Here is a 27,556-nt window from a genome sequence, read left to right as displayed (position 1 = left end):
ATTACAACATTTATTTTAGTATAGAAGGCACTTACAATACAGAAAGAAAAAAAAAAATATGATAGGCACCAAGAGTGAAGTTAGAATTAAAATGACAAAGAAATAGTTTACCGGACAAAAGGAGCACCCTTCCCTGTTAACAATACAGCACACGGAAATGAAGCTATTGGTGACTAACTTTTTAAACGGTTAGGGCTTTTTTTTTTTTAATAGAAAAAGATAAAGGCTGTTCTACTGTGAACTGAAATTAAAAAAAGAACCCCTCCACACACCTGTACAAGGATTTGGGAGTTGGTGGTGTTTGCAAACATGGGGCCTTTCAGCTCTGGCACTGCAGGAGATCCTGGTACATCTCAATGAGGTGAGCGGCCTCTCTCTGCCCAGAAAGCACAGCACCGTGGGTAGTGGAATAATACTTCCTGTGAGTGGCCTCCCCTGAAAACATCACCTGCATCGGCTGGAGAGAATAAGAAAAGCGGAAAAGCTCAGCAGCGCTTACTGGAAAGCAGACGCAAGGCTAAAAGGAGACAAAACTTTCTGTGCCCTCCCACATCCCCATGAGCTGACACCAGTGTTTTTAGAGTGCTGGTTCTCGAAATCCCCGTGTGGTGCCCCACGGGGACAGGCACAGCACATGTCAACGTCAAGCTTGTCCTCGGTGCTGTGCCTGCACGGAGCTGTTTGTAGGGCTGAGGCACCATCACAGAGCCAGATACTAGCTCCAGTAACCTCAAACAATTCTGCACGAGTTGCAGAGCACCTTACTTCTCTACCAACTCCTCCCTTTGCTTTCCTAAATTATAGTTTAGCCTCTTAGGCATTAAGGATTTTTTTTTTCTGGACAGCAATTTCAGAAGGAAAAATAGTCATGTCTCAAAACCCACAGGCTGAGACACAGTGTCTTATCTCTTACATCAATAGTTAGGTGCTTGCTAAAATTGCTGCCAACTCAGTTCTGAGGCAGGAATTTCAGGTACCTCTCTTCCCCGGGAACTACAGAGAAAGATTCCTAAAGCTCCCACTATCTTTTTTAATAGATTTCTGTGCTGAACAAAATTACACGGTGGGGTCAGGCTCTGGATGGAGGAGATGGACTGGGCAGGTGCTTGGAAGCTGCATATTCATCAACCATTGTCTTTAGATTTGGACATATAACCCTGAATGACGGGGTGAGTTTGGCTTAATATGTTACTGCTCATCAGCTGAGCTCTGGTAACTATCTCCACATGCGCTTTTGTTCTCCATGCTATATTCAGAAAGCAAAGGCAGTGTCTGAGGAGCAAATTCATTGTCCTCTGTCAATGCATGAGTTCCCCAACCAAGGACTGGGCCTCCCTCATCCTCTACTGCCAACACTGGAAGATTTCTTAATATGCACCTCTGACACACTCAGACCTAGCCATTAGCTGGGGTCGTGCATTTAATGCTCTGTTTTCAGACTATGCTTTAAAACAGAATAACGTGCTTTCCTAGGGAATCTTGAACTGGCCAATAAGGCTAATGGTCTTTAGAATCATAGAATCATTAAGGTTGGAAAAGACCTCTAAGATCATCAAGTCCAACCGTTAACCCAACACCACCATGCCCACTAAACCATCTCCCTAAGCGCCTCATCTACACGTCTTTTAAATACTTCCAGGGATGGTGACTCCACCACTTCCCTGGGCAGCCTGTTCCAAGGCCTGACCACTCTTTCAGTGAAGAAGTTTTTCCTAATGTCCAGTCTAAACCTCCCTTGGCGCAACTTGAGGCCATTTCCTCTCGTCCTATCACTGGTTACTTGGCAGAAGAGACCAACCCCCACCTCGCTACAACCTCCTATAGAATCATAGAATCAACGCAGAGATCAGAATTCCAAAAGCCATGCAGATGCCCAGCCCTTGATAATTTCAGAGAGAGATGTGGGAATCCCTCAGATGTTGGGATTCCAAACATCAGAGGTAAAATCCTACATACATTATTTGTCCAGAGGGGTATGTATAAAAAAACTGGAAAACACACTACTGGAGGCCCAACCTGTCTCTTTCAACCTCCCCCCAGAAAACCCACTGCCCAGCGTCATGTTAGTCTTCTTGCCACAGAACCGATTTGGGCCATACTTACAGCAGTTTTGGAGCTTTCAGCATAAGGCAGTGGTTTAGCGAGTTTCTCTACATCAGCCCCACTAGACCCAACTTGGGTGTAAGAGTAGGATCCACGGAAGTTGGGATTGCTGCCCCAGGAGGACCGCAGGATCCGGCGAGGTTTCGGAATGTTTGGATTCCCTGGGTGGAAAGCAGGAGAAGACAAAAAGTAAGACCGTGTCTGAGAGAAAACATGACAAGGTGTGGAGTGCCGTGTATTCAGTCTGATTTATTGAAAACACATCCTAGCAGAGCCTGCAGGCTACAGGAAAGAGGCCCTAAAACAGATCTCTCTTCTATTACTGAGTTGTAAATATCTATATAACAGAAATAGCATCCCTTTTAATCTCAGTTGCAGTCTTCCATTTTGGGAAAGATCGCTAAAATGTTTATGTTTCCAAAAGATTGGGGAGCTTCAGGGAACCCTGGACACAGTCTGATTGAAAATACAGAGAATCTCCTGGTCTCATTTGCCATGGGGAGCCTGGTGGTGATCAAACATATGATTGATCTCATCTAATTTTAGGAATTTAATTGGGTGCCCCCCAACATCTAGGGATTCCCACATCTCTCTCTGAAATTGGATGTTTAGGTAGTCTTGTGAGAGAGGTGTGCCTCCAAAGAGGAACGTAGATAAGGACGTTAGAAGGCAAATCCTCATTATGTGGGGGCATAGGAAAACCTGTCAGAAAGTTCTCAAAACCTGTATTACTCACTCCAACTGCTACTCAGTTGCCCCCAAAATGAACCTAAAATCCAACAGACCCATTTTGTGGGATGCACGTGGCATGGAAGGAAGGCTTTTGAGGCTGGAAGTAGGATTTCTAGATTGCTGTAAGATTTCCACTGCTAAGAGGATGTAGGACCTAGAGGTGAGGGGCACTTGAGTGCACCAGTGATAGGGCCATCATCAGCCACTGTCCCCATCCAAAGAGTACAGGAGCACATGGGATCCAGGACTGTAGCCAAGGCAGCCCACCAGCTGGTGGCACAAGAGTCTCAGGCAGAACTGAAACAGGGAGGGTCATACTTTGGAGACCCTCTTGCTAGGCTGGTTTGAGACCACCTCAGTGTCATTGACTGAGATTTTGCTGGCGTCCTGTTGTCCTGGTTTCAGCTGGGATGGAGTTGATTTTCTTCCTATTAACTGGTATAGTGCTGTGTTTTGGAGGTAGTATGAGAATAATGTTGATAACACACTGATGTTTTAGTTGTTGCTAAGTAATGGTTATGCTAGTGAAGGACTTTTCAGCTTCCCGTGCCCTGCCAGGTGCGCAGGGGGCTGGGAGGGAGCGCGGCCGGGACGGCTGGCCCAGCTGGCCAATTCTATACCATATGACATCATGCTCAGCATATAAAGCTGGTGGAAGAAGAAGGAAGGGGGAACGTTCAGAGTGATGGCGTTTGTCTTCCCAAGTCACCGTTACGCGTGATGGAGCCCTGCTTTCCTGGAGGTGGCTGAACACCTGCCTGCCCATGGGAAGCAGTGAATGAATTCCTTGGTTTGCTTTGCTTGCGTGTGCGGCTTTTGCTTTCCCTATTAAACTGTCTTTATCTCAACCCACGAGTTTTCTCACTTTTACCCTTCTGATTCTCTCCCCCATCCTACCTGGCGGGGTGAGCGAGTGGCTGCGTGGTGCTCAGTGGCCCGCTGGGGTTAAACCATGACACCCGTGATCATATCTGGCTTGGCAGGAGAGGAATGGGTAAACGGGACATGGAGAATTGCAATGAAGATAAATTCTCTCTGCAGGAGAGCTGAAACCCACCCTTGAGGCAACCTCACATGTCCAGGCAAGGTTCAGCTACTTGGGTTGAGTCTAAGAGACTGTCAGCACAAGAAGCAAGAGTAATGGAGACATGTTTGCGTCTTACACAGTTCCTGTGCCTGCTTCACACCCTGACTCTGTAACATTTCAGCATGCTTAGCCTGCTATGAAGACGATCCAAATTCCTCCACTTTCTTCATCAGGGTTTAGAGAGGGAGACATCCAACTGTAAAGACTAGTTAGGTACTACATTATAGTTCTACTAAACAATTATTTAGTCGTGCCTTCAATTCCTTAAAATCAGGAGCAGGTTACCTCCCTGGTTCAGCTACCTCTTTTAGCAGAACCGTGTGTCAACCAGAACTATGAAATACAAGGTTGAAACACAGCAAAGCACCTGGATGGCTTGCCAGAGTACACTGTGAACACTTGCTAACCACTAACCCCCAGATCAAAATATGGCACAGACTAGCAAATAAATATACCCTACAAACAAAATACATCCTACAACTGAATGTTGTTTCAGGAGTAACAACTTAGCATAACAAAGCCTCTAAAATATGCTCCGAATCTTCAATTTTTTTTTGGAAGTGAAAAGCCCAAGGGAGTCTGAGAACAGGGAGCTCTCAGATGCATCAAGGAAATAAGTTATCACGTTTTATTTTTAAGGGCTGTGGGAAAGCCCAGGAGAACACACCATAAAAGCTGTTAGACAACACAACACCAAACAGGGCCAAAGGAGTCATCCATCACATTGCATCACAAAAAACAATCACATAACGTATTTTCAAATGAAAGGAGTCTCTGCAGTGGGCTGGCGTTGCCTCTTCTGTAGTTGGTGCATGTTCTCATGTTTCACTGTCAAGTTACCCAGAAGATTTTCAACACAGGAGTCAACAAGTAAGATGTTGATAAAAAGATGATTAACATTAGGAACACACAGTGTTACAAGCAACAAGATGAGGGCTTGTCAGCCTGCAGATAAGGTCACAGATCTGCTAAAAGACTGAAATTTGTTAGCGAAAGGGTTTGTGGAGTCATAAGCCCAATCAACAATTGTATAAATCCAGCAATACTTAATAGAGCAATCGTTAAGACTGGTAAAAGCTTTGTCTCTCTCTAGTGTTTCCCATGGGTGTACACAAGCAGGTAACCAGCAGCCTTCCCACCGGGGAATTATTCTTCACGTAGCAACTTCATCACAAGGGAAACTGCAGCACAGCAACATGAAGCATGTGGCATCACGCAGAGATGCCTGAGCCAGCTGCCAGCGTGGAGCAGGGCTAAGGAGCCTTGGCACATTAAAACGCAGCTGTACAGCTCCCAGAACCGAAGCAGTCTCCTTCCCTAGCACCATGTTGTGTGGTGCAGACGTACCAGCTCTCCTGAGCTCCTTTAAAGTTCCTCAACACATCAGACCGCACGAGCATGATGCAGGTGTCCACCGTGCAACTACCGTGCCCCTGCGCTTCTGCATTTTAATGCACCTTTTAATGTGAGGAGCTGTTTCTAAGAGAAAAATCAGGTGACCTTCATTTCTGCTGCACAGAGAAAGGAGGAGCTTGGTTGAAGGTGACACGGGAACACGTAACACAAGCTCTGATCCTGAACTGTTGTTTGCAAGTCAGAAACTACAGAGACTCATTCAAGGAACATATTTAATTGGACTTTCTCAATCTGCTCTTAAATAGATAGGTAAACATGTGCCTTTGCCTACAGGTAAAAGTAACAATTAATACAGATGTGGAAACTTCTACATTTCCACTGTCCAAAGAAAGATAAAATGGCTAAAAAAGGACTTTAGCCTTCACTGAAATAGGAGGGCACACATTTTTATGCCAGACTCCCCCTTGTGAAGCTACAGAAGATAACTCCATGTGCCTCAAACAATCCCGTCTTTATTCCGCTACTGGCAGGTGTGGCTACACAGATTTATTGGTTATGGGGCTGATTATGAGATGCAGGATTATCATAAAATCAACACACATCTAAATTAAGACACCCAAATTTAGTTGCCCACCTGAGAGCAGGGTATCTAAGATCCCATCAAGGCCAGCAGAGATCCATGGTGCTACCCACACATTAGTGTCTTCAGCCACCAAAGAGACATTAGGGTATGCCAGGCATCCACATGGGGCTGGCAGATATGATGCAGGACCTAAAAGAGACCCATTCCTCTCTAGAGTAATAGCTGGAGGACAGGGAGAACAACTCAGGGCATCTCCAGCCGCAGCTTGACAAACCAGTGACTCCAGAAGGGAGCAGGTCTGCAATTACTGCCTTCTGGCTTCTGACACTCGGAGCTTAGCCAACAAAGACACCAGAGCAAGACTTCTAATTGTTAGAAGGCATCCGATTTAATCAGATTTAGAGGACACGGCTTTTCAGCCATCCAGTTGTGAAAAGCAGTAATTGTCAATGGTTCTTACGATAGAACAATCCTCAGAGCTTTTCACAGCAAAGCCAGATAATCCGCAACACTAACCTGCATCTGAAATTCAAGGTCACAGAGGCAGATCATCTCCTCAGAGAGAAATTCTCAGTGTGGAATAACACCAAGTCTAAAAGAATAGATTTAACATAGGATTGGTCTAACACCCTTTGAAGCCAAAGCAAAGGCGTCCATGAGCAATGGACTGGGAAAACACAGCTGAAGATGGGAACCCACCTGGCTAGTGCATTAATTCTTTAATAGAAGAATAAGAAATAAGAACATGGGGGATTTTATACCCAGAACGTGAAAGCTACAAAAGGCAAAGTGAACATTAAAAGGCTCATACTACCCACTTTCACTACTGAATATAAGGCTCTCTCTATACGCAGTAGAGAAAAGCTTCTTCAGAAGATGTCACAGAGCACCAAGTGAGGTGTGGAAGATCTGAACTGCCTTATGGAAGAGTCTTTCTTTCCACTGAGCTTAGGATCCTAGGAAGACTTGTTTCTCAACTCAGCTCACTTACACAAAGCTGAGTGGTGGGAAACACTTTAAAAGCTGGGTTTAGTGGTGCTAATTGGATCAGAGGAGACCAGTCATTTTCAGAAATGACTACAGTTAGATCACAGACAGAAGGCTGCTTCGTACCCCTGCAACCACCTCCGAGCTGGTCTAACCCACTCTCACACTCCTGATGAAACAGATCAGTGAAGAACATGGTAGGTGCATGGAGAGCTGTGCACCTGGTCCAGATAAGCCTTGAGATAGTGCTGCTTCTGTGAAGCCACCAAGGAAAATGGAAGCAAGGATAACAGGATAAACGCAGCTACCTTAGCAAGGCCATCCTGGAAGATCTGTGAAAAGGTTTTCTACAAACTAACAAGTTTTTTGGGCAGAAAGTGGAAGAGGTCATGTTGTGTAACGGGTACTCCAAGGACAGGTTTTCTTCTCACAGTTTCGAGCAGCTGAGAGGTGACCTCTCAGCTTATGCACAAAATGTTCATTGCAGGGCAAGGCCCTGGTAAATTCAGTCTGAAATTCTCCAGGGTTAGATAACCCAGGATTAGCAGAAGGCTGAGATAGAACTCACACTGCTGAGGAGTCTGATGGACAGTGACCAGGTGCAGTATCAGCTGGAACAGCAACTGCAGCACATACCGATGACCCAGTGCCAACATATTTCCATCTCGGGAGGAAGAGAGGAACATCCAACACATGCAAACAGTAACAACAGTGAAGGAGCCCAAGAAGGAAGAGGGAGAGTATACTCCCATCTGCCAAACTAAGAAAGACCCGAAGAGCCAAATTCCCACTGATGAACTGAGGTGTTTTACAAAAAAAAGAGGTCTTAAGCAAGAAGATCTGCAACAAACTAGGTTGTTTATATGCTCTGGGAGACGTCAGCACTGGAACAACTTTGCCTTAAAGAGAAGAGCCTCTTGCTACGCCTGCGTAGGGCAGCAGTTGGCCTGCTGAGATCAGGAGGAAAGAAGGCGGGTATGTACTGACGTTGCAAAATAACGTAGGGATACCCAACACCACTGAAAACAGACAGCTCAGGAGGCAGAAGCTGCCCAGAGTCCAGCATTCACTGATTCATCCTACTTCTCTGCAGTAGCCAGTTATGCCGGTAGTCCTCAGCTTCCAGGACCCTTTCTCTAGATCTCCGCGTTGTTGGTAGCTAATGGTCTGTAAGCACAGGGGAAAGCTACACTTGTGAAGGCAAATTTCTTCAGTTAATTGGAGGTCCATGGACAAGAGGGAAGGCTGGGTGTTGAGATTTGGCTAACACGAGCTAGCAGGCAGATATAAATAGCTTAATCACAGGACCCATCTCTAGAATAGCATAAAACACATCTAATCTTGGAGGACACTGCTCTTGTAATTGCTTATAATTATGTATAAATCCAAAATCTTTGTTTCAAGACTGCCAATAAGTCAATCATTATCTCTTTCAGTGTTGCTACCTTACGCGTGAACTTACACAGTGTCTCCCATCAGAGGATCTCAAATAACTCCATAGACACAAAAAGCCCCTTCCTTGGGAAGTTCTAGAGACGTGACTGCAGACAAACTAAGGCCCAGCTTGTTCAAATATTACTACTTCTAGTGATTTCATCTTGGATTTTCTCAGCATAATACACGTAAGATCTGCCTTGCTCCAACTGCTGCCTTCAATGTGATGTGTGCTCAGTACACGCGAAACCTGTGAAGTCCAGGAAGGTTTAGGTGAACCACCCAGAAATGGAAACTCTCAACTGGATTCTTGGAAATTTAGGTCAAAGAGATTTCCACATAGACTTATGCTGAATGGAAGTCAGGGATGTGATTCAACCACCACATCTCAGCTGAACTAAACAGGTTCAATTCCACTAGCTCTAAAAGAGCTATGCTGCTTTCCACAGCTGAGATCAGTCCTCAGGAGCCCCGAGTCTGACAGTTCCAGCTGCTAAAGAGTTATTTGTGATTAAATAAAGCAGAGGATGTGGAATCCTCAAGCACTTCTACCCACCACTTCCTGAGCTGGTTATCAGCCCCTCTGTATAAATAGCTTTCAGGCACACCCAAGTAGGAGGTATGCTGGAAACCTACACACAGCCCATTCAAAGGGACATGAAATACCAAAGAACTAAAAATTACTTCAGTGCATTTCCTTCCTAGCGGTTATTCGACACCCCAGCCCCTCTCCCTCTCTTCTCCACTCACCAAAGGAACTAGAGCATGGCTGACCTGTAAATTTACGTAGCATTTCGGTGCAGGTTTCTGCCACAGTTTCATCATCGCACTTCTCCATAATCAAAGCCTCTTCTCCACAGATCCAGCCACTCAGGACATGGCCGTATCTCTCTGGTGGGTAGAGTACGTCAAAGCTGCAGATCTTCTTGTACCACAGCTCCTCAGGATAAGTCAAGCTCTCACTCTCTGCCTCGTCTTCCCAGACAAATTGGATGCTGTTGCATTCAGAGCTCCAGAAAGGCTCTTCGAACTCCAGGAAAATCTTGTCAGTTGTATTGATTCCTAGTTTCTCAATGGCCATCACCTTCTCCTCGGGTAAGCGGGGATGAAACAGGCTCTCGTGGCGTTTCTTCAAGACTCCCAGGGACACAGTCACAATGACATGGTCAGCTGGGATGAACTCACAGTCCTCGCACTCTACGAAGACATCGGAGCCCTTGTCCTCCTCGGGGAGGTCACTGTTGTGGTCAGCCACCCTCTCAATCTCCTTGCTGACCGACTGGTTCCAGTGGATGCACTTGACCGGCTTGCGGAGCTGAATGACAGACTCAGGAATGGAGCGGGCCAAAATCTCCACGATTTTAATGAAACCGCAAGGAATGATGTGATGAGCCCCAGGGATTTCGGTCCATTCCCCAAATTCACTGAGCGAGACTTCATCCATGCTGTGGGAGCTGCTCTCACAACTCTCTACCTAAGGAAAAGCAACACAAAAGCAACATTGCCACAAAGCAACTCACTTTGCCACAGCACAACATTGCAAGGGCACAGAGGAGCTGTACAAGCTGGGAGTCCTGAATCCCACACTTAAACCACATTATTTTTGCTAGTAAAGAAGTGTTTGGCCATAGGATCTGACAAAATCAATCCTTAGCCTTCCTTCCAACCAGAGAAACTATTTTGTCATGGTAACAAGCTGCATCAGCTTTGGTTGCATCGGCCACGGTTGCATCAGCCAGAGTTCAGAGATGATGTCTCCGCTTCTGCATGACTCTGGGTTACAGTTCTGACTGTTTTCTATCATTTAAAACCCACGGCACTGGCCAGGGACTGGCTGCTTGGTGCTCCTACAACAGAAGTTGGAGCTATGTTAATCGGATGCTCTTTCCAATGTTAATAAATGTTCCCATGAGGAGCCATGAAAAACTTTTGGCAGCTATTTCTGCTGCCTGCAGCTTTCAACATGCTGTCAAACAGTCAGCAATCAGCAAGCTAACAATCTGCAGGAGGTGAGAGGACCCAACACAGAAGGAACTGAAGGAGACAGAAAAGGGAAATGCCAAGATGTGAGACACTTGCATTTGATTCACTTGATGTGATTATCAAAGCTTTAGATTCGGGACCTGTTGGTTAATGTTTGCAGGAGTATTAGGCATAGCCGTAGCTTCCAACAATCCCTGGAACAAAGGCAGGATGTTTGGTCTGTCTTGTGATAAGTTTCTAATGATAATACTGATGCATGGGACACAGTGATCTTAAAATCTTCAGATCACTGGAATCACAATGATTCGCACATTGTAATTCTTTAAGCAAAGGGAACATTACAATTCCATGCCTCACTTTTGACCAGTTTTCCAGGCCTTTCCACACTTTAATGACTACATTTAGAAGCCTGGCAAGCCCAGACCCTCTCCCTGCGGAGCATCCTGGGGCAGGGCAGGAATCTCTGTGCTGCGCTAAGACATCATGCAAACAAGTCAAAGTTGTACTAAGTAGCTCACAGGCTGCTCCTGTGACTGTATTGACACTCAGGTGGTTGCCCCTTCCTGGTCATCGCCCAATGACTCCAGTGAAGACCGAGCAGGCACAACTGCTGGGCCAGGTTGCCAGCAGCTAGGTCTTGAAGAAGACCTACCCTCTGAGTCTGCTGTGGTTCCACCCCAATCTGATGGCTGAGCGAGCACTCTCTACCACCCACCCATGGTCAGTTCTGCTGGCCCGCAACACACACCCTGCATCCTGGGTCACGCAACAGGCCGCTCATCCTGCCTGGATGCTCCAACAGGACACTCCACATTATGAAAATAACAAACAGTGATGGCTATTTGATTCTTTCAACCATGATGGAAAAATGCCAGGGAGAAAAACAGACAGCTACCAAGACTATACTTTGCCTGAGACACCAGTTAATCCCCACTCTCTCAGCAACCACTCTGATCTGATAGTCTTAAGTATCAGAAGCTTTGTTGTTCTCAGGTATTTACACATGAGAGGGGATTTGCAAGACTTGCAGAAAAGTCTCTGGCTGTGGCAACCTGTAGCAACCACAGAAGTAACCACCAGGAAAACCAGAGCTATATCAAATGACTAACATTGTCTGCAAGGATGATGTTACACGGATAACACAATAAATAACTAGTCTCTATGTGGCAGCTGTGGAGACACCCCGTGATACAAGCTCTTGGGTTAGGACAGTGAGATACCAGATCAGCACTCAGGATGCCTGGGTTCAAATCTCAGCTTTATCACAGATCTCCTGCGAGACTCTTTAGGTCTTTATTTCTCTTTGTTTCAGCTTCCCACCTCTAAATAGTGAATACCATACTCTTATCCACATCACAGAGTGCTGCTTGCCTCCCCTGCCTCATTTTGTAAGTCTTTAAGTCATTATAATTGAAATAGGAACGGCTGTTACACTTCACTTGTAGAGTGCTTAATGCAGCATTAAGTCCTCATCCCACAGAGATCTCATTTAGGCCGAGGCATCAAGGAGATAAAAAGAAATAGGGAAGCCGTGAGGAAAGATGATTAGGACCTTTGATTTTATTGCTTTACCTTCAAAATGCTTTCCAGGGATTTCTTCAGCAAATCACTATTATCAAAGTTACACTTCTTCTGGTCTCTGAGATGTGGACAGAGGCAGAAGGGGGTAAAAGACACTTAGGTGGGACCATGGGGTAAGGCACAAGACAAGACATAACTAAAAGACAATACAGTAGCTTCAGGTAGTAAGAAAATGTTAAATCACACTAGAAAATTTAACAGGGCCTAGGAAAACCTCTTCTAATTTGAAAGCTGGAAGTTTAAGGTAAGGAGAAAAAAAAAAAAAAAAGTAAAGGCATTATTTCTTGCAGCCCACTGTTTTCAGATATGCCTCACGAGGAAAAGTTGTCAATATGAACACAGACTGCCCCAGCTGCAAGAGACCGCAGAAAGCAATTCCCCAGTGATGGGCAAGGCTTAGCCAGGTCTCTGAGGTTCAAGATTTGTCTGCCCTTACTTAAAACAAACAACAATGACGTGCACACACACCTTAAGGTACTGCTGGATCATGGCTAGTTTCAGCCTCTTGACGGCCTCTGTGTCATCCGGATCGGCCTTGACGCGTTTGCGCACTACGTCCCGTGTAAAGACGCCCACACTATTCTGGCTCTCAGCATTGACTGGTTTACCTCGTTGGAAGAACTCCTGAGTCAGGTTATAGACCTGCCAGAGACAGGACAGAAAGATGGACAACGTGATTCACAGCAGGATCCAAGCCCCAAGCAGGATGCTTTTTCCTCCATCCAAACCCAGCACATTCAGATCACCTTCTCTTGCCAACTCTAGAGATCAGCTTTGGCAGTTTATTGCGCACTCTGCTGCAACGCCATGTCCAGTTGCAGCCACAGCTACGTTGGTTAGAAGGCAGGAAGCAACGCTTCCCTCCAGGCAAAGATAACCACCCTTACTCACCTACAACAGTCTAGTTACTATTAAGTCATTAAGTTACTATTAACTTACTATTAAGTTATTTTTTAATTCGAGCATGTCCATTCTATCACTTGCAAAACACCAACTGAGGCAGTCCTGCCATTTTCAGTAGTTAAAGCTTCTTGTTCAACCAGTTGTTCAGATGCTGTAGCTGGATTGGTAAGCCACGTAAGTGCAGACTGCAAAGCACCTCTGCAGAACAGGTTTGGGTTGGTTATGTGTAATTTCTGGCTGTGCTGAGCTGTGTCACAGCCTGACTTGGCCCCAGTCTCCATCCAAAGTCTACTGGGAGTGAACTCAAGCAGCGGGACCCACATGCTTCCTTGCATCTGACAATAAAGCACCAGCTCTTCTCCCACCTCGGTGTCTCAGGTGCAATGCCAGGTTGCAGGGCCCATACATTTGACTGCTCTAACCTGGAACCAGCCCTTCCACCCTCTCCGTTATTTAGCAATAAAGCCCAGGAATCCACCAGGGCGGGGAAATTCAGTTTCATAGTTACTTTTCTGTTGTCCCCTGAAAAATATGAAGCAACCAACACAGGCTTAGCAAAGGAATTTTGTATGGACGCACGTTTTACTTGTTAAGCACAGGACAGGTATAGATCCATGGAAAACAATGACATCTTTAGTAGCCCCCCTACCAGGAGCCAGCCCGAGGAGGACCCAGAAGAAAAATCCTCTTCTAACAAATCATTCTTCTTTGAAGGAGATCTTCCTAACATTTTTTTAAGCCCAGTTTTCCACCATACAAGCTACTTAAAAGCAAGAAAACAAGCATCCACCTTGGCCATCTGCTTGTGGCTGTCTGGAGTAATCAGTACTTCTGTCTGTAATATTGCCAGAAGAGCCTGCAGTTGAATCATGGCCCTTCATTTCCATGGAAAAACTCCGAGGAACCTTTTAACACAGGAAAGCTTCTAAAAGATGCCTCCCAGAAGTGCAACTCATCCCATTAATGACTTGTTTGTCCAGAATGAGTCACCTTCTCATTTATATCATGCCACAGGGATCCACAGTACTTTTAGAAGCAGAGAGGCAATATCCCTGCTTGGTGAGTTTTTCCTGTCAAAGATGATTTGATTACAACTTATGATCCTTTTTTGGAGACAGATTATTCGGACATACTGAGAAGTTCAACTCAAAAGTAAATGCCTGGTAGGAAGCTGGCAGAACTGTGGCAGCCTCTCCTTCAAAGGCTCCTAGAGCTTCCTATTCTCTGCTGATATGGCTAATTCACCATGTTTTAGTTTCTTCCCACTCCGATTCTCCCCAGAAGCTTGATTTTCTCTTGGGTTTTAGGAATAAAGTAAATTTGAGGCAGCAAAATAGAGGGATGATGAGGAATGGGAGGTGGTGAGGAAAAATGCACGGCAGTGGTAGGAGTGAGAGAGCAGGTCTGTGAGTGAATGGAGGAAGGTGAATAGTTAAGGACAAGTAAGGGATGAGAAGGAAACTGAAGAAGAAAATAAGTGAAAGAATGAAAAAAGGGGAAAATAAACTACAAAACCAGAGACGTAGTAATCACAAGAAAAATGAGTGGAACTGGCAAAGACAGAAGAGAATTGCAGACACTGATTGGGACACAGCCTTTGCAAGGAGATTTCCAGACAAGAAAGGTGGAGACCAATGCCCTACATGAAATGAAGGCTTCCAACAAAGGAAAGGAAATAGTGCCTTCTCTGCTCCCCAATGCCAAAAGCTCTTTGGCAGTTTCAACATCCCACAGTTCTCAGGTCCACTGATTTCTGAGGCCCAAGCCACTTTCAGCAAGTACAAGCTGCATAGACCTTGTGTCAGCATAATGCAGCTCAGCTTTCATAAGCCGATTGCACACTGTAAGCAGATAACACATTCACAAGACAAGCAAAGCTGTGTTAAAACCCAGCTATGATTTGGCCAAAAGGATAAGTGAGCCATGGGTATGTTTTTATTAACCATTGTATTCTTCATTGCCCAACAGAGAAAAGAGGAGAAATGCACAGTTCTCTGTGCTGTAAACATCAAGTAAAGTCTTTCCTATATATGTCGTCCCATCAATCAGACAGTAGGTAAGTATAATCACCACCAGGATTTATTATTTTTTCTCAGAATCCGTTATTTCTTTGCTTTTCTCTTCTTGGGGGTGCTGAACCATTTGATGAACAACAGAAGGCAAAGCTGTTGTAGGAAAGAAGCAAGAGGAGAAACAACAGCAAGTCCTACATTAAGAGGTACATTGTCATAATAAAAGAACCAAAAGACGCTCAACATGTATTCTTTAATGTACACATGCAGCGAACACATCCTGTATAAGAAACTATGGAACAGGTTCACTAGAAGTCCCGTTTAAGGTAGGTTTCTAATGAAGTAGGAGCAGAATTGTACTGTCTGGAGTTGGAGTTACTCGGGCTTTGCTTCCCCAGGTGGGAAACTGTTCATAGTAACAGAAAGCATCATCATACCTATGGGTCCACCTCTGAAGTCATGGGGAATAGGCATTTGTGAGATTTGAAGACACATTCTCCTTCAATCATTTCATCATGATGAGATGGCAGAAGGATTCCTGAGAGAGTTCAGGTGGGCTTTATTTCAAAGAGCTGGTGAAAAGTAGCATCAAGAATGACCTGAAAGATTCTGGTGATTTTCTTGTTAACCCTACAAAACATCCATGCATCCGAACTGAGAGCACCGTGCCTATCAGCAAGGAAAGCTACACCATATACAGTCCAGACTCATCTCCCTTTTCTGTTATCACAGCTCTGATACAAGCAGGAAATAAAAAAAAAAAATTAAAAAAAAAAAAAAACGAACAGATTAGCACAATGACCTAATCATTTCTCACTCTAAAGCTCCTCTGGGTTCGGGCAGAACAACTAGCCCTAAAAGCCCGTCTGCAAGAACCATCAGCAGAACGAAAAGATGCAGAACATCTCAAGCGACTATTCATTCTAAGCAGATTTCCTTCCCTAATTCTGAGGGTTTACATACAATCATGTGGGGAAATGGGGCTGAAGGTCAGAAATTAAAAGGAGTTAACTGAATGGCCATAACCCTAAAATGGCTCCACTTCAGCTTCGATCTTCTGCCTTTCTGACCAGCTTTTGGGGCATCCCACAACCGGGGTCTTGCGAGAACGTGGGTTCCACCAGGGATGTCCTCTCTGTTACCCACAGGCTTCCACTTACACGTGTTTACTACATACATGCTCCTCCACTGCAGGAAGAGGCAGTCTCTTAGGAAGAACAAATCTAAATAAAGAAGTTTCTCAGCAATGAAGGAGGTCAGGAAAGCACATCCCAATCCACGCTCCTTCCTGTCAGCGCCGGTGACGATCTGTAGCATTGTCTTTTTCTCACTTGGCTTAAAAACTGCAGTGACTTAATCCCCGGTCAGTAAAAAAACCCCGACGGAGATAGGTCCATGCTGTTACCAGGTCAGACATCTGTCAGTGCAATAGAGGGGCAGGGAGGGAACGGTGACTCTCGGTGGCCCTTTGGTCCTGCTTTCTACGATAACGCAAGGCAAGGCACTGGAGCTTAACTGGGGATGGCACGAAGCCCAGCACAGGGTGGGGGTGAGAAGGGTGGAAAACTTTGTCATTCTTTGGCTGCATCCCTCCCACAGAAGCTGCACAGCACACAGGAGAAAGCTGACAGATAACAAGGTCATTAATTAGCTGATTGTTAAAGGGAGGGTTCCTGTGAAGCAGGTCTTTAGGGACCACATCCTTACTGAAAAGCCTAAGTAAAAATAGGCACTTTTTTCTAAATCAGGCTGGCCGATGGACTGTGAAATTCTTGGGCAGGCAAAGCAGTGTGATTTTTCACCTGCATTTAACTTGTCAAGCTCACCACCTCCCTCCCACCCTTCACAAATACCTGGGAGTTGGTTTTAAATACCTCTTTGGAGAGGGAAATGAGGATTTAGCAGGGACAGAAGAGCAACTCTGAGAGGGAAATGAGGATTTAGCAGGGACAGAAGAGCAACTCTGAGATGGGTTGTCCCTATTCACGTTTTCCAGCAGTTACACACACACACACAGACACTGAAGCTGCAGACATTACCCTCAAAGGTCACACTCCTGTCGCATTTCTTTCACGGTCATGCAGACGTGGTATAAGCAGGCAGAGGCCAAAATCCTTCCCCAGCCCCAGGATTCCCCCAATTATCCTAGCAGGAGTGGAGAAGAAGGTGGGAAGATTATGAATACGTGGCATGGACATCACACCCTGGGGAACCTTCCAATGCTGGTGCCCCCTTCCTCCGAGAGACTGACCAAATGGACCCACGATGACCCTGAGCAGTGCCAGCCTCGCACAGTACATGGTCCAAGAAGGACAGTCTTAAAACAACAATGGCTGGAGAGCTGTCCTGCCTACGGCAGGCTCAATGCCCTTTCTCACGATGCACCGCCTGTCAACGCATGGTTGGAAATCCAGGTAGCTGTTCTGCAGGACCTTCTTACAGGCATTGCTCAGTTTGCTAGTGCTCTGACAGAGGAGGATTCGGGTCACCTCAGTCACAAGGTCGTGATAGATCTTGACTGACTTCAATGCAGTGCAACAACCTCTCAGTTAAGACAGCCTCTCATAGGGAACTTTCTGCTACAGAAATGAAGAGCTGAGCAGACTTACTGCTTGGCTTCCTCGTAACCAAATAAAGGCTTCTGTGAGGCTTCCCTACAGCTATTAAAAATTCAGGCTACTGCAAACAAAAAGAAGCAAAACTTGTAGAAGAAGCCAGCCAAAAAAGATTGGACAAGTGCCTGGAAAAAGCGTAAGGACTTTCCAAAGGAACTAGCGAGGCAAAGCTCTGGAGGTACTGGGGTGCCTTGCCTTTCACACCAGGAAAATTCAGCACACAGAGGAGAGACGTCGCCTTGCTGGGCTCCAGCTTCGGTGACTCCACATACCCAAGTGAAACACTCAAGGGAGACCCTCTGCACTTTGCATTCACTAGAATTTGGTGCCCAGATGACAAGATAACAGGGGCTGGAAAGATACAGATGGAGAAGCAGAGCTGAAGGCATATGCTCGAGCCCAGGCACATGGCAGCAGCTGCAGCAAAAGAAGGACAGTGTGTGAGTGCATGGGAAGTGAGCCGGCTGTGCAGGGGAGGGCAGGCATTTGAAACTGTGACAAATTTAGCCCCGTTCATTCAGGACTACATTTTCCACTGTTAATGCCAGTGCTCCATCCCTGATTAGGCTTTGCATCCATCATGTAGTTGCTGGTTGTTTTGTTTGTTTGTTTGTTTTTTTTCTTTTCAAGTCAGGACAGCGTGTGTCACAGCCTTTGCTATCTCAGCCTCTTCTAAAGGGGGAGATGCAGCCTGAGAGATGAGATGACTTGATGGAGGGATTGCTAACAGCAGGCTGCTGCAAGACTCTGAGAAGGGTCTGTGAGCTCCTACGAGGCAAGGGAGGAGCCTGACCTCAGGACTTGGTGATCTGTAAGATGGCTTTTTATCCCGGACAACTTCAAGACGTTTCAACAAAACCTCTCAAAAAACCTGCCTCCTCAAAAAAACAGAGATTCAGAACAGAAGACCAAATTCCCACTGTTCCTCCCCAGCATCCATTTCATCACCTGTTAAAGCAAGAAAGTGTTGGCCAGCCAGGATGAAAAAAAATTATGGAATAGACTCTAGTGAAAATGCAAAAAAAAAAAAAAATGCTGGGGAAGTGGTGGATTCAACAAAACACAAAACAGAAATGCACCAGGCAGACTCAGCATGTGAAAACAAAAACTGCACTTTATGCCAGAGGAAAAGGTCCCCAAAGCCACATGCTTGCTGCACATGCTCCTGACTGCCCACCCACCAGGGCACTTGTATTTCATACAGTCTTTTTTAAGGAGATCACGTAGCTCACCCTAATTCCCACTTTTCCTATGCAGCGCAGGGAAGAAATCACCGTCAGCTGTCTTAAATCACTAAGGATCATTCAATCTGACACCCCAAAGAGGCTGAGACAAGAAGCTCAACAAAACCGTGAGCTGCCCCTGCAAGAAATTCCAGCACACTTTGAAGGAAGACAGAGAAAGCACCTCCCCAGCAACAGCAATTAAGAGGTTGGCTGATGTCCTCTTCTTGGCTTAAGCTGTCCCTTACATATTTTTTTATCGCAGAGAGTAGCTGTAGACATTTTTACAATCCATAAATGTGAAAGCCTTTTCTGTCTCCTAGCGATAAAGATATCCTGTGGCAATGACAAGCTAATTATGTGTTGCGCAAAGAAGATTAACTTTTAATGTGTTGTTCTCTCATGTCACTGGCTGCCCCCTTTCTCTTGTTTTAAAAGAAAGGGTAGATTTACCAAATTAAGGATTTCTAAACCACTGGCACCTTGTTATAGCCCTTATCTTATCGGCTGTATCTCAAAGCTAAGTAGCTCTCATCTTTGTACTCTCTTCTCATTTCAGAGTCTACCTGCCTCTGACACCCTCCCTTTGCTGGAGATTTTCCTATCATCTTTGAGACAGGATGATCACCGAGCACTGCATGCAGTTTGGCGGTGTTCCATTTACATAAATAATGCTGCTCACTGCAGTATTCTCACTTACTCCCTCTCTCTTTTCTAGTCTTAGTTTCTGTTAATCTTGCTCCACACACATCTCACCTGTCTTTTTTCCTGGCTGGCTCTGGCTCTGTTTTCAATCCAGTAATATGAAAAAGTTGTTCAGATGAATTATCTCCACCTGCGTTTGTCCAAGAAGAATTCCCTCTCTGCCACGGGTTGCTAAATTCCTTCCATAACGAGATTTCTCTGAAAGTCCTACTACCCCTCTCTAAAATGGAAATGATTTTGTGCCATCCCATCACAGACTCCAGTTCAGAGAGCCAGGACAGTGTCAAAAGTCTTTTCAAACAAAAAAATCTCTATTTTTGCTCCCCATTCAATTCTTGATAATTCTTTACAGGCTACAGTGACTTTTCTCTCGGTGGCTTTCTAAATGCTCATGGACGTATTTTTAAACATGAAGTATGCAAGAGTAACCTGAATCTAGTGTGTGTTTAGCCAAGCATCAAATACTGGTGAAGTTCACTGTCAGACAAAAATCTGAAGGTTTTAGGCATGTCTACAGGCTGATGAAAATAATAATGTTTTGCTCCATTTTATATAACCCACTGAGAGATCATATTACCTGGAAGACTAGACATTCTGCATTGACCCCCCTAAATGTACTTCATAAGTGACATTAAAAAAATGTGGGGAATAATTATAATTAACTTTGGCAAGCCTCCTTCTTTCACTTCACTCTACCTAAGGCCAAATCTTCCTACTGAAAGCAGACAGAACTAATACCAACCTTTCACATGTGTTCAACAGACAAATCAGTAAGAAACCCCATTTTTCCTCTGAAAGAAATACTAGGATGACAGCACCAGGGCCGAGTTACATGAAAGTAAATTTGGCCTTTTTTGTCCTAGTCTAACATTGGCTCATTGGTTTTTTAGCAGAGGTTAATCTTTCCACTAAACATGCATTTTCATTTCCATCTTGCAGGTTTCTATTTAGTGTTTTTAGGTTCTGCATCTGTAGTTGTTTGGGGTTTTTTTCTACTTGGTTCTTCTGTCACATACTGAAGAGAATGTCACTGAACATTGATCAAAAGAAGTTAAAATAACCTTAAACTGAAGTCCAGGCTGGTCTGAATCTACCAGAAAAGATGTTCCTTTCCTTCTGATGCAAGAAAACTTGCAATTCCTACGATACTACACATTGACTTTGGCATATTACTCAGCACACTATGGTATTTATAACATCAATAAAATGTCACAGCGCTACAATATATAGCTGGTTGTTGCTAAGGTTTTGCATTCTACTTTGTTTAGTAATTTGATCCCTCCTCTACTCTTTTAATTAAGTAGCAACTTTCTAGAGCAAATGACTGGATCTCCCCAGCAATAGTTGCTGGAAGTGATTAAAATGATGACAAATGTGGAAAGCTTGTTCTTCCTAACAACAGTGAGTTAATCCCACATCAGGGACAAATGGGGTACAGTTAAGCAGATGAGAGCAAACTAAGTGTTGACTTTTTGCAAAGAAATTAAAGACATTTCTGGCTTTCTACCTTTGTCCAGTACCCAGAACGTTGTAACTGTTAAGGGGTCTCACTGTTTCAGGCAAATCTACAACCTGACAAAGCAGCTGAATACCAACCTCGTTGTATAAATCACTGAATTCTTCAACCACATCTTTCGGGATCCTTTGCCCATTGTTGGTAAGATGATAAGCCACCCCATTCTTGGAGTAAAGACTGATCCGTCCAACACTTCTCTCACCATCAGTAGTCTCTTCAAGCAAACCATTGTCTTCTGCTAGATGATAGACTGGGTTTCCATGTGAACCATGAATCCACGTAGCTCCCAGTTCAAAAGTGGCGTGACCTGCAGGAAAGTAAACCAAGCAGACTAGTTATAGAAGCCCATTTTTCTGAAAGTGTGTCACACTCAACTCTAAATAGAATGTACATGTGCAAAACCAGAACAATTGCTCACGGACACCACATGTTTGAACATCACTTAAACAAGCTTTCTCTGTTAGACAAGGGCAATGCCAGTGTTCTTCAAACCAGTCCTTCAGGACACAAGTTTAGATAGTGCTAGAAGGATGGGATGTTTCCAATAAAGATACATCACAGTGACACACATCTGATACTTAAGGCGAAATTCAGAATCTTCTAGGTTCCCAGTTCTTATCATGGTTGTTGCTAGCTGCTCTATCCTTGTTACTTGGCCTTTCTAAATCATCTTCTCTAAACCTGCACTTAAGGACATGACCAGAAAGCAGAGAACGTACAGCTCGTGCTGCAGCACAGGCCATGTACTAGTGAAGGGGGTGTGGGAAGGAAAAGAGCTGTAAGAAGCCACACTGTACTATTGCAAAAAGGACGTATAAAGATACTTACATAAATATTTAAGTCGGAGGGAAAGAATAGAGTACCTAAAGACTTCAAATATCCACTGTATTCAAGAGGAGGGGATGGATACCCAGACACAGGAAGAAAAGCATCTACAGCAGGGAGATACAGGAAAAAATTGGATTGCCCTGGGATAGCAACATTGGCCTGCATACTGAACCTTGTCCTGTGATTAAAAATGCATGTTATTTACAAATATACCTCAGATTAACTACAATCCAAACATGCATTTCATTCCCCAAATGAGTAAATAGGTTATATTTTATTATTTATGTCTTTGAAAATTTAAATCAGGTTCTTTAAAAAGATGCACCGTCAGGTTAAACACCAAACGCATTTAGTCTTCATCACGTATACTGTCTGCCCACAAAACACAGAGTTTAGTCAGCCCCACTCCCTCCCTTCCTTATAACTAACGGGGTTTGCACCAGGGCTCTGACTCCCCCTAAGCCAGCGCTGCCACGACTGGGCTGATAGCACAGGCAGATGGTCAGCAGCTGAAAGGAGGTGCTAAAAATAAGCTTGGGTCACGTCCTCCACCCACATTTTTACAGATTCTGAGAAGTCCAAAGCTAACTGTTTTAAAGTCTGACAAAGCTGTGTTCTCCCAGAATCCCAGCCAACACCACACTGTGCAGCTCGCTCTGCAGAGGTGTGTGAATGCCTGATTAAGTGGGTTAGTTAATAGGACCCTGCTTGATGAAGAAAGGATGGTGCAGTTACCAGTCATCATATACTGTTTAACATGTAAATATATGCTCAGACAGAAAGACGCTGCAGCACTATGCTATAATGCAGTCAAGTTTAACAGGTGAAAGCTCCAAGAAACGCTGCTCTCCAGCTGAGACACTGCCTCCCGAGGGAAGCTCCACGTATCCTGTTTTTCAAGCGGACAACCACCTCGTCATTAAGGAGCTTGCTGATTGCCCTTCAAAATATGCATGACAGGACTCGAGAGCACAAGATTTCTACGTGTACCTAAAACAAAGCATGTGCTTCAGAGCGTGCAGCATCAAGTCACAAATGTGTGAATATTTAAGGCGCCAACAACTCCAATACACTCCCAGAGCACCCAGCCTAGCGGAAATGACTGCTGTACATTGGCAGCCAAAGGTACAAAGCTCATAAATATTGCATGTGGCAGTCACCTTGTTAATGCAATCCTCCTGCGAGTCATCACATGCCAGGCCAGTTTAGCAGGAATACTGCCTGCTGCTTTATGTCAGGCGCTTGCTCTCTGCTACGCTAACAATCCTCCTGCATATAGCTCTTATTTATGGGGCACCTGATCTTTGAAAGAAAAAAATATGCCAGCAGGTCCCACTGTATTCATGCTCGGTAACAATTATGATGTGTTCCAAGGTCTCCTATTTTCAGTAGCTGTGTGGAATATAATCAAATTCCAACAAATTAAAAATAGTCATTCTTGCCTGTAATACTTAGAAACTCACTATGATGACTACCAAGCAGATAAGCCAGTTGCTACCTAATGTAAGTTACATGATAAATTATTTAAAAGTGTAAAATTAAATAACATCTTTTTAAACAGAGATAGCTAATTTACTTTCAGGGCCTTAAAAGATTTTAGTTTCAATATTAATCTACTTCAAATGAATCATCCAACACAACAAAAAAATAGAAAAAAAATCTGCTTCCTATTCCGTGAATATAATTACTGAGACACAAGCAGCAGTCAAAACAGGCCTATACACAACAATATACCATACCAGCAATTTTCCAAAGGAACGCACAGATTGCATATCAAGCCTTCTGAACACGCACGGGAACTTTCACATTTCCCTTTGCAGCCCTGACTATTTCTTGGGCATCCTGTCGTGAAATATCTGCAGTGGATACAGATGTTATAGATCATGTACAAGAAACACACTTACAATCCACAAACACACAAACCCTCTGCCTCACCTGTGCTAGAAATGATGAATCAAACCTCTGAAAATCCGTATTATTCCCCTGTGCCGAGGAGCAACATACTCTATGCAGCTGAGGGAAAATACTGTCCCCTGCAAGATATAGCATGGCTCAGTGAGAGTAGAAGTATTAGGATATAACCCTGAGAAAGTGCCACTGTAGCTCTGTTGAAGATTCAAATCAGATCTTTAGTCAAGTGTGCAGACAGGGGAGTGGCCAGAGAAGTTTAACATTTAAATGCCATTTAGACAAGCAGATCAAAATGGTCGTATGTTGAAGACCCAGAAGAACCACTTCTATAACAGTTTTTTGTAAGCTTTAGCCAGTTCTGAGAAATGAGCAGGTCCTGCATGCCCCAGGTGCAATCTTGCTGCTCCAGGCAGTACAGAAGAAGAAAACACAGTCCAGGACCATGCTGCCTTTTTGCCCTCATACCAGGGAATACAGAGGTTCTGAGTACGTGCTGCTTCTGAACATTTTACCACCCAACAGAGCTCCAAAATTGTTTGGCTAAGGGGCACATGAATCTGCAAAGTGCACAAGGGGCCAGAACATGGACCCACCTTGGGAGAGAACTGCAGTCCATACCCACGCAGTGTTAACTTTGATAGTTTGCAGAAGATAAGAAAAGACGGACAGTTTGTAGTTTTAAGAAAGGTACTAAAAGATCAAGACTTTGGATTCCAGTCCTCTGCTCTGCAAATAACAGTTACACCTGCAAAGCGCAAGATCTCCACCAGACTGAAAAGCCTGCTCTTGTCTCATGTTAGTTAAGAAGTGTTAATGAACAGGAGGTAGATTCCCAGCAAAGGCAAAGATATGAGTAACCAGTGAAAATGTCCAAAGGTGAGAGAATTGATCTCGATCCTAATAGAACAAAACTATTTCACAGGTGCACTGACAAAATGATATATTGCTCCCTGAACATTTCAGGTCTTTAACACTTCCCTCCTCTCACAGACTTGATCTGGGATATTTTTAATACCGTGTATTGTGAGTAAAGGACACACTTCCCATTCTAACCTCTATGCCAAGTCTCAGCAGAACGTAAAGTGCCCTATTTAAACCCTGGAGATTAGATTTGTCCGACTGCCTTTTCATTCATTTCCATTCTGAAAGTTCATAGGACACTGCTGTTTATTTACTGTGGTGAGTTTATCGAGTAAAATACAGTAAGCGATGTAAGCACCTGACAAATAAAAAGAAAGGAGGGCAGCAAGAGGCCAAAGTTAATAAATACAGAGAGTGGGATCAGAAACAGAACTAGTTAATTTAAATCAGGAAGGCAATTCAGTAAAAGTGAAGAGCTTTTTGCCTCCTGTGGAGAAGAGACGGGCAATGCCCTTCTAGATACCAGGGGAAGTTTCATTGACTACTGTGCTGCAAAGGGTAATGTTTGTTCTAGTAGTTTTGCACTTAGAGATTTTATAAGCCCTTCCAATTGACACGGGATTAAAATATCCAGTGTCTGCACCTTTATTACACACTGAGAAAGGAAGCCACAGAGGTAGGAAAGCTGCAAATCAGGATGAAAGGATACATTGAAGAGGTTTTTCCAGCAGCCTGATTCACAGTGGGCAGTGCCCTACACAATAAATTAGTTCTAGGGAAATGAATGGGGCTATTTGTGAAACAGAATAGCTTGGAGCTTGCCCCTTTGCAAGTGATGCAAGTCACTGAGAAACGGCCGTTCGCTAGCCAGGAGATTTACTGACTGCTCCTAGTCAAGACTCAAGCTTGAAAACGTTGGTGGAAACTGTCTCAATACAGTTATTTAATCACAGAACACTTCTCGCAGACCTTTTACACAGAGCTCTTCCTGTATGAATGAAAACGATCACCCAGGTCTTTATTTTACAGAAACATGGGTTTGGAGCAGCCCTCCCTCGGAAAAGATGCATAAGATAGCTCAGATTCACCCACCCACCCTGAAAGGAGCCCAAGGATTTACGATCCTGACAACATCACACCTCAAATAACCTTTTGCATGTGCACGTTGACTGAAAAAGCACACTTCCAAGGTCAAATTAACCTAATGACAACACAAAGCCTTGCTGGCAGAATAAAGCAAGCCCAACACATTACTCCCAAAATGCTGCTCTTACCAAGTTTCACACTTTGCACGCGGCCTCCAATTCGGTCAGTCGCCTCAAGGATAGTTACATCCGTGAAACCGCTTTCCAAGAGCGCTTTCGCTGCTGACAGGCCTGCAAGCCCAGCACCGATAACTACTATTCGAGGCTGTCGTTTTCTCCGTAGGCCACTACTAAGAGGATCATCCGTGCTGTCTGCAGATATTTCACAACTTTGCATGCCGTCCAAGCTCTCTTTCTAAGGAACCTACGGAAAAAGCAAACAAGCGTGTTCAGGGATCTCGGCTCAAGCTTATCCTCTGCAGTTAAAAATCCTAAGGAAGTCTAAAAAGAAAAATGCAGGAAAGAAAGAAAACTTGTGAACTAGACCCAGCCTTCAAAATGGGATGCATAGGAGGGATAACTGAGGTCAAATTGGGATGCAACAACTTTTTGGCCTGGAGCACCAGTACTGGAAACTCCAGAAATCTCCACCCTCTTGTACCATGTAGACTATTTCCGGAGAAGTCAAAAAATTTTCAAACTCCCATCTCTTTATATAACCTCCAAAAGTGGCAATTTTGCGGTAAAGACTTTAAAAAAAAGAAAAAGAAAACCACATGTCCAGTGCCGACAAGCTCCACAACACAGTGATGAAGCTTCACTTTGCCTCTGTGGCAACCACAAAGCATAAGCTTCAGATCATATAACTACGGGACTAGGTAAAGAGGATTTAGCTCAAAACATGGAGATCTGATATCAAACCAATCATTACAGAAATGGTACAGACAGAAAAATGTTTCAACTGATGAAAGCCAACAAGGGCCAGTTGAAAAATTCACAGCCACATGATGCAGCCCCTGGAGCCAATGCTGTCCTGCCACATCAAGATCAGCCTCAGTCTCTGATGAAGAGAGGTTCAAACCCGAGCCGGTCCTGACTAGTCCAATTCTACCTCCAACTACCCAATGCATCCAACTGCTCCTCCAAGCAGTATCCTATTTTTCTTTGCAAACTCCTAGAAGCCATCTTTTTAACTGTATATACCCTCAGTTCTCGGGTCCCATCACCTTATTTTAGTACACAGCCTGAGTCCATGGTTAAGGTTAAACCTTAATAAGGGATCACCAATGTAGGATATCCCTATGGACAAATGTCAATGTCTAGTCATCTGGTTCTGGATAAGTTCACACCTGTCCTCAAGAGCACGAAGGAACAGGGTACAGAGACCCATACTTCACCAGGCCTAAGAAGACATCAGTCCCAACCTGCAAAGGATAAACACACAGCCCAGGATTCATCAGCCCTTGAATCAGCTGGTGCCCAGTGATTTGGATAAAGCGCACACATGATTCCTAGCCTCACCGTCCTCCCTACCCAACGCTTACTGAACGCAGAGAAATCCAAGGAGCTAGTATGCTGCCTCTACCTATTTCCAAGCTGCTGGATACTCCTTCTGAGCTCTTCCCCAATTTTCCCAACACTTGGCCAGTGTCAAAGACTCCCGTTTCTCTCTTGCATCACCAGAAGAAGGATCAAACCTTTGTGCTTAAGACACTGCTGGACTATTGCAGTATATGATCATGTGTACTAATGAAGTACAAAGCAACAGCGGTTTCACTTGGACAGTACCTTTTTCCCCATTTATATACGCTGACCAAGCATCTCCTGCTCTCTGTAACAGAGGTGACACCAGACTGCAGTCAGTAGTGATTTAAGCAGCAGTATAAAAAGTAAAGTGGTCCTACTGGAGCTCTTAACAACTATTTTGAAAATGTTTAGTTTCAACTGGAACAACTTCAGCTCAATCCACCCTATCTGGGCTCACCTGCAAGAGAGATTAGCACAGCGCCTGTAACAAACTCTGCTTCTGCCAATACAGCTTGTTCCAACTG

General features: G+C 44.5%; 1 protein-coding gene across 1 annotated transcript; it reads right to left on the bottom strand.

Moving 5' to 3' along the window:
• Window positions 1-27,556, bottom strand: SMOX (spermine oxidase). The gene is made up of 7 exons (XM_009575203.1): window positions 27,490-27,556; window positions 25,695-25,929; window positions 20,901-21,127; window positions 12,315-12,488; window positions 9,057-9,756; window positions 2,104-2,264; window positions 1-457 (listed from the first exon to the last, which is right to left on the bottom strand). The coding sequence occupies exons 2-7, from the start codon at window positions 25,900-25,902 to the stop codon at window positions 320-322; spliced, it is 1,608 nt and encodes a 535-aa protein (XP_009573498.1). The 5' UTR covers window positions 25,903-25,929; window positions 27,490-27,556; the 3' UTR covers window positions 1-319.

This window comes from Fulmarus glacialis, unplaced genomic scaffold, assembly GCF_000690835.1.
Source record: "Fulmarus glacialis isolate BGI_N327 unplaced genomic scaffold, ASM69083v1 scaffold11233, whole genome shotgun sequence".
In the NCBI taxonomy this organism is placed as follows: Eukaryota; Metazoa; Chordata; class Aves; order Procellariiformes; family Procellariidae; genus Fulmarus; species Fulmarus glacialis.
The sequence above is the reverse complement of the archived record's forward strand: the minus strand, read 5'-3'. Positions and strand labels throughout refer to the sequence as shown.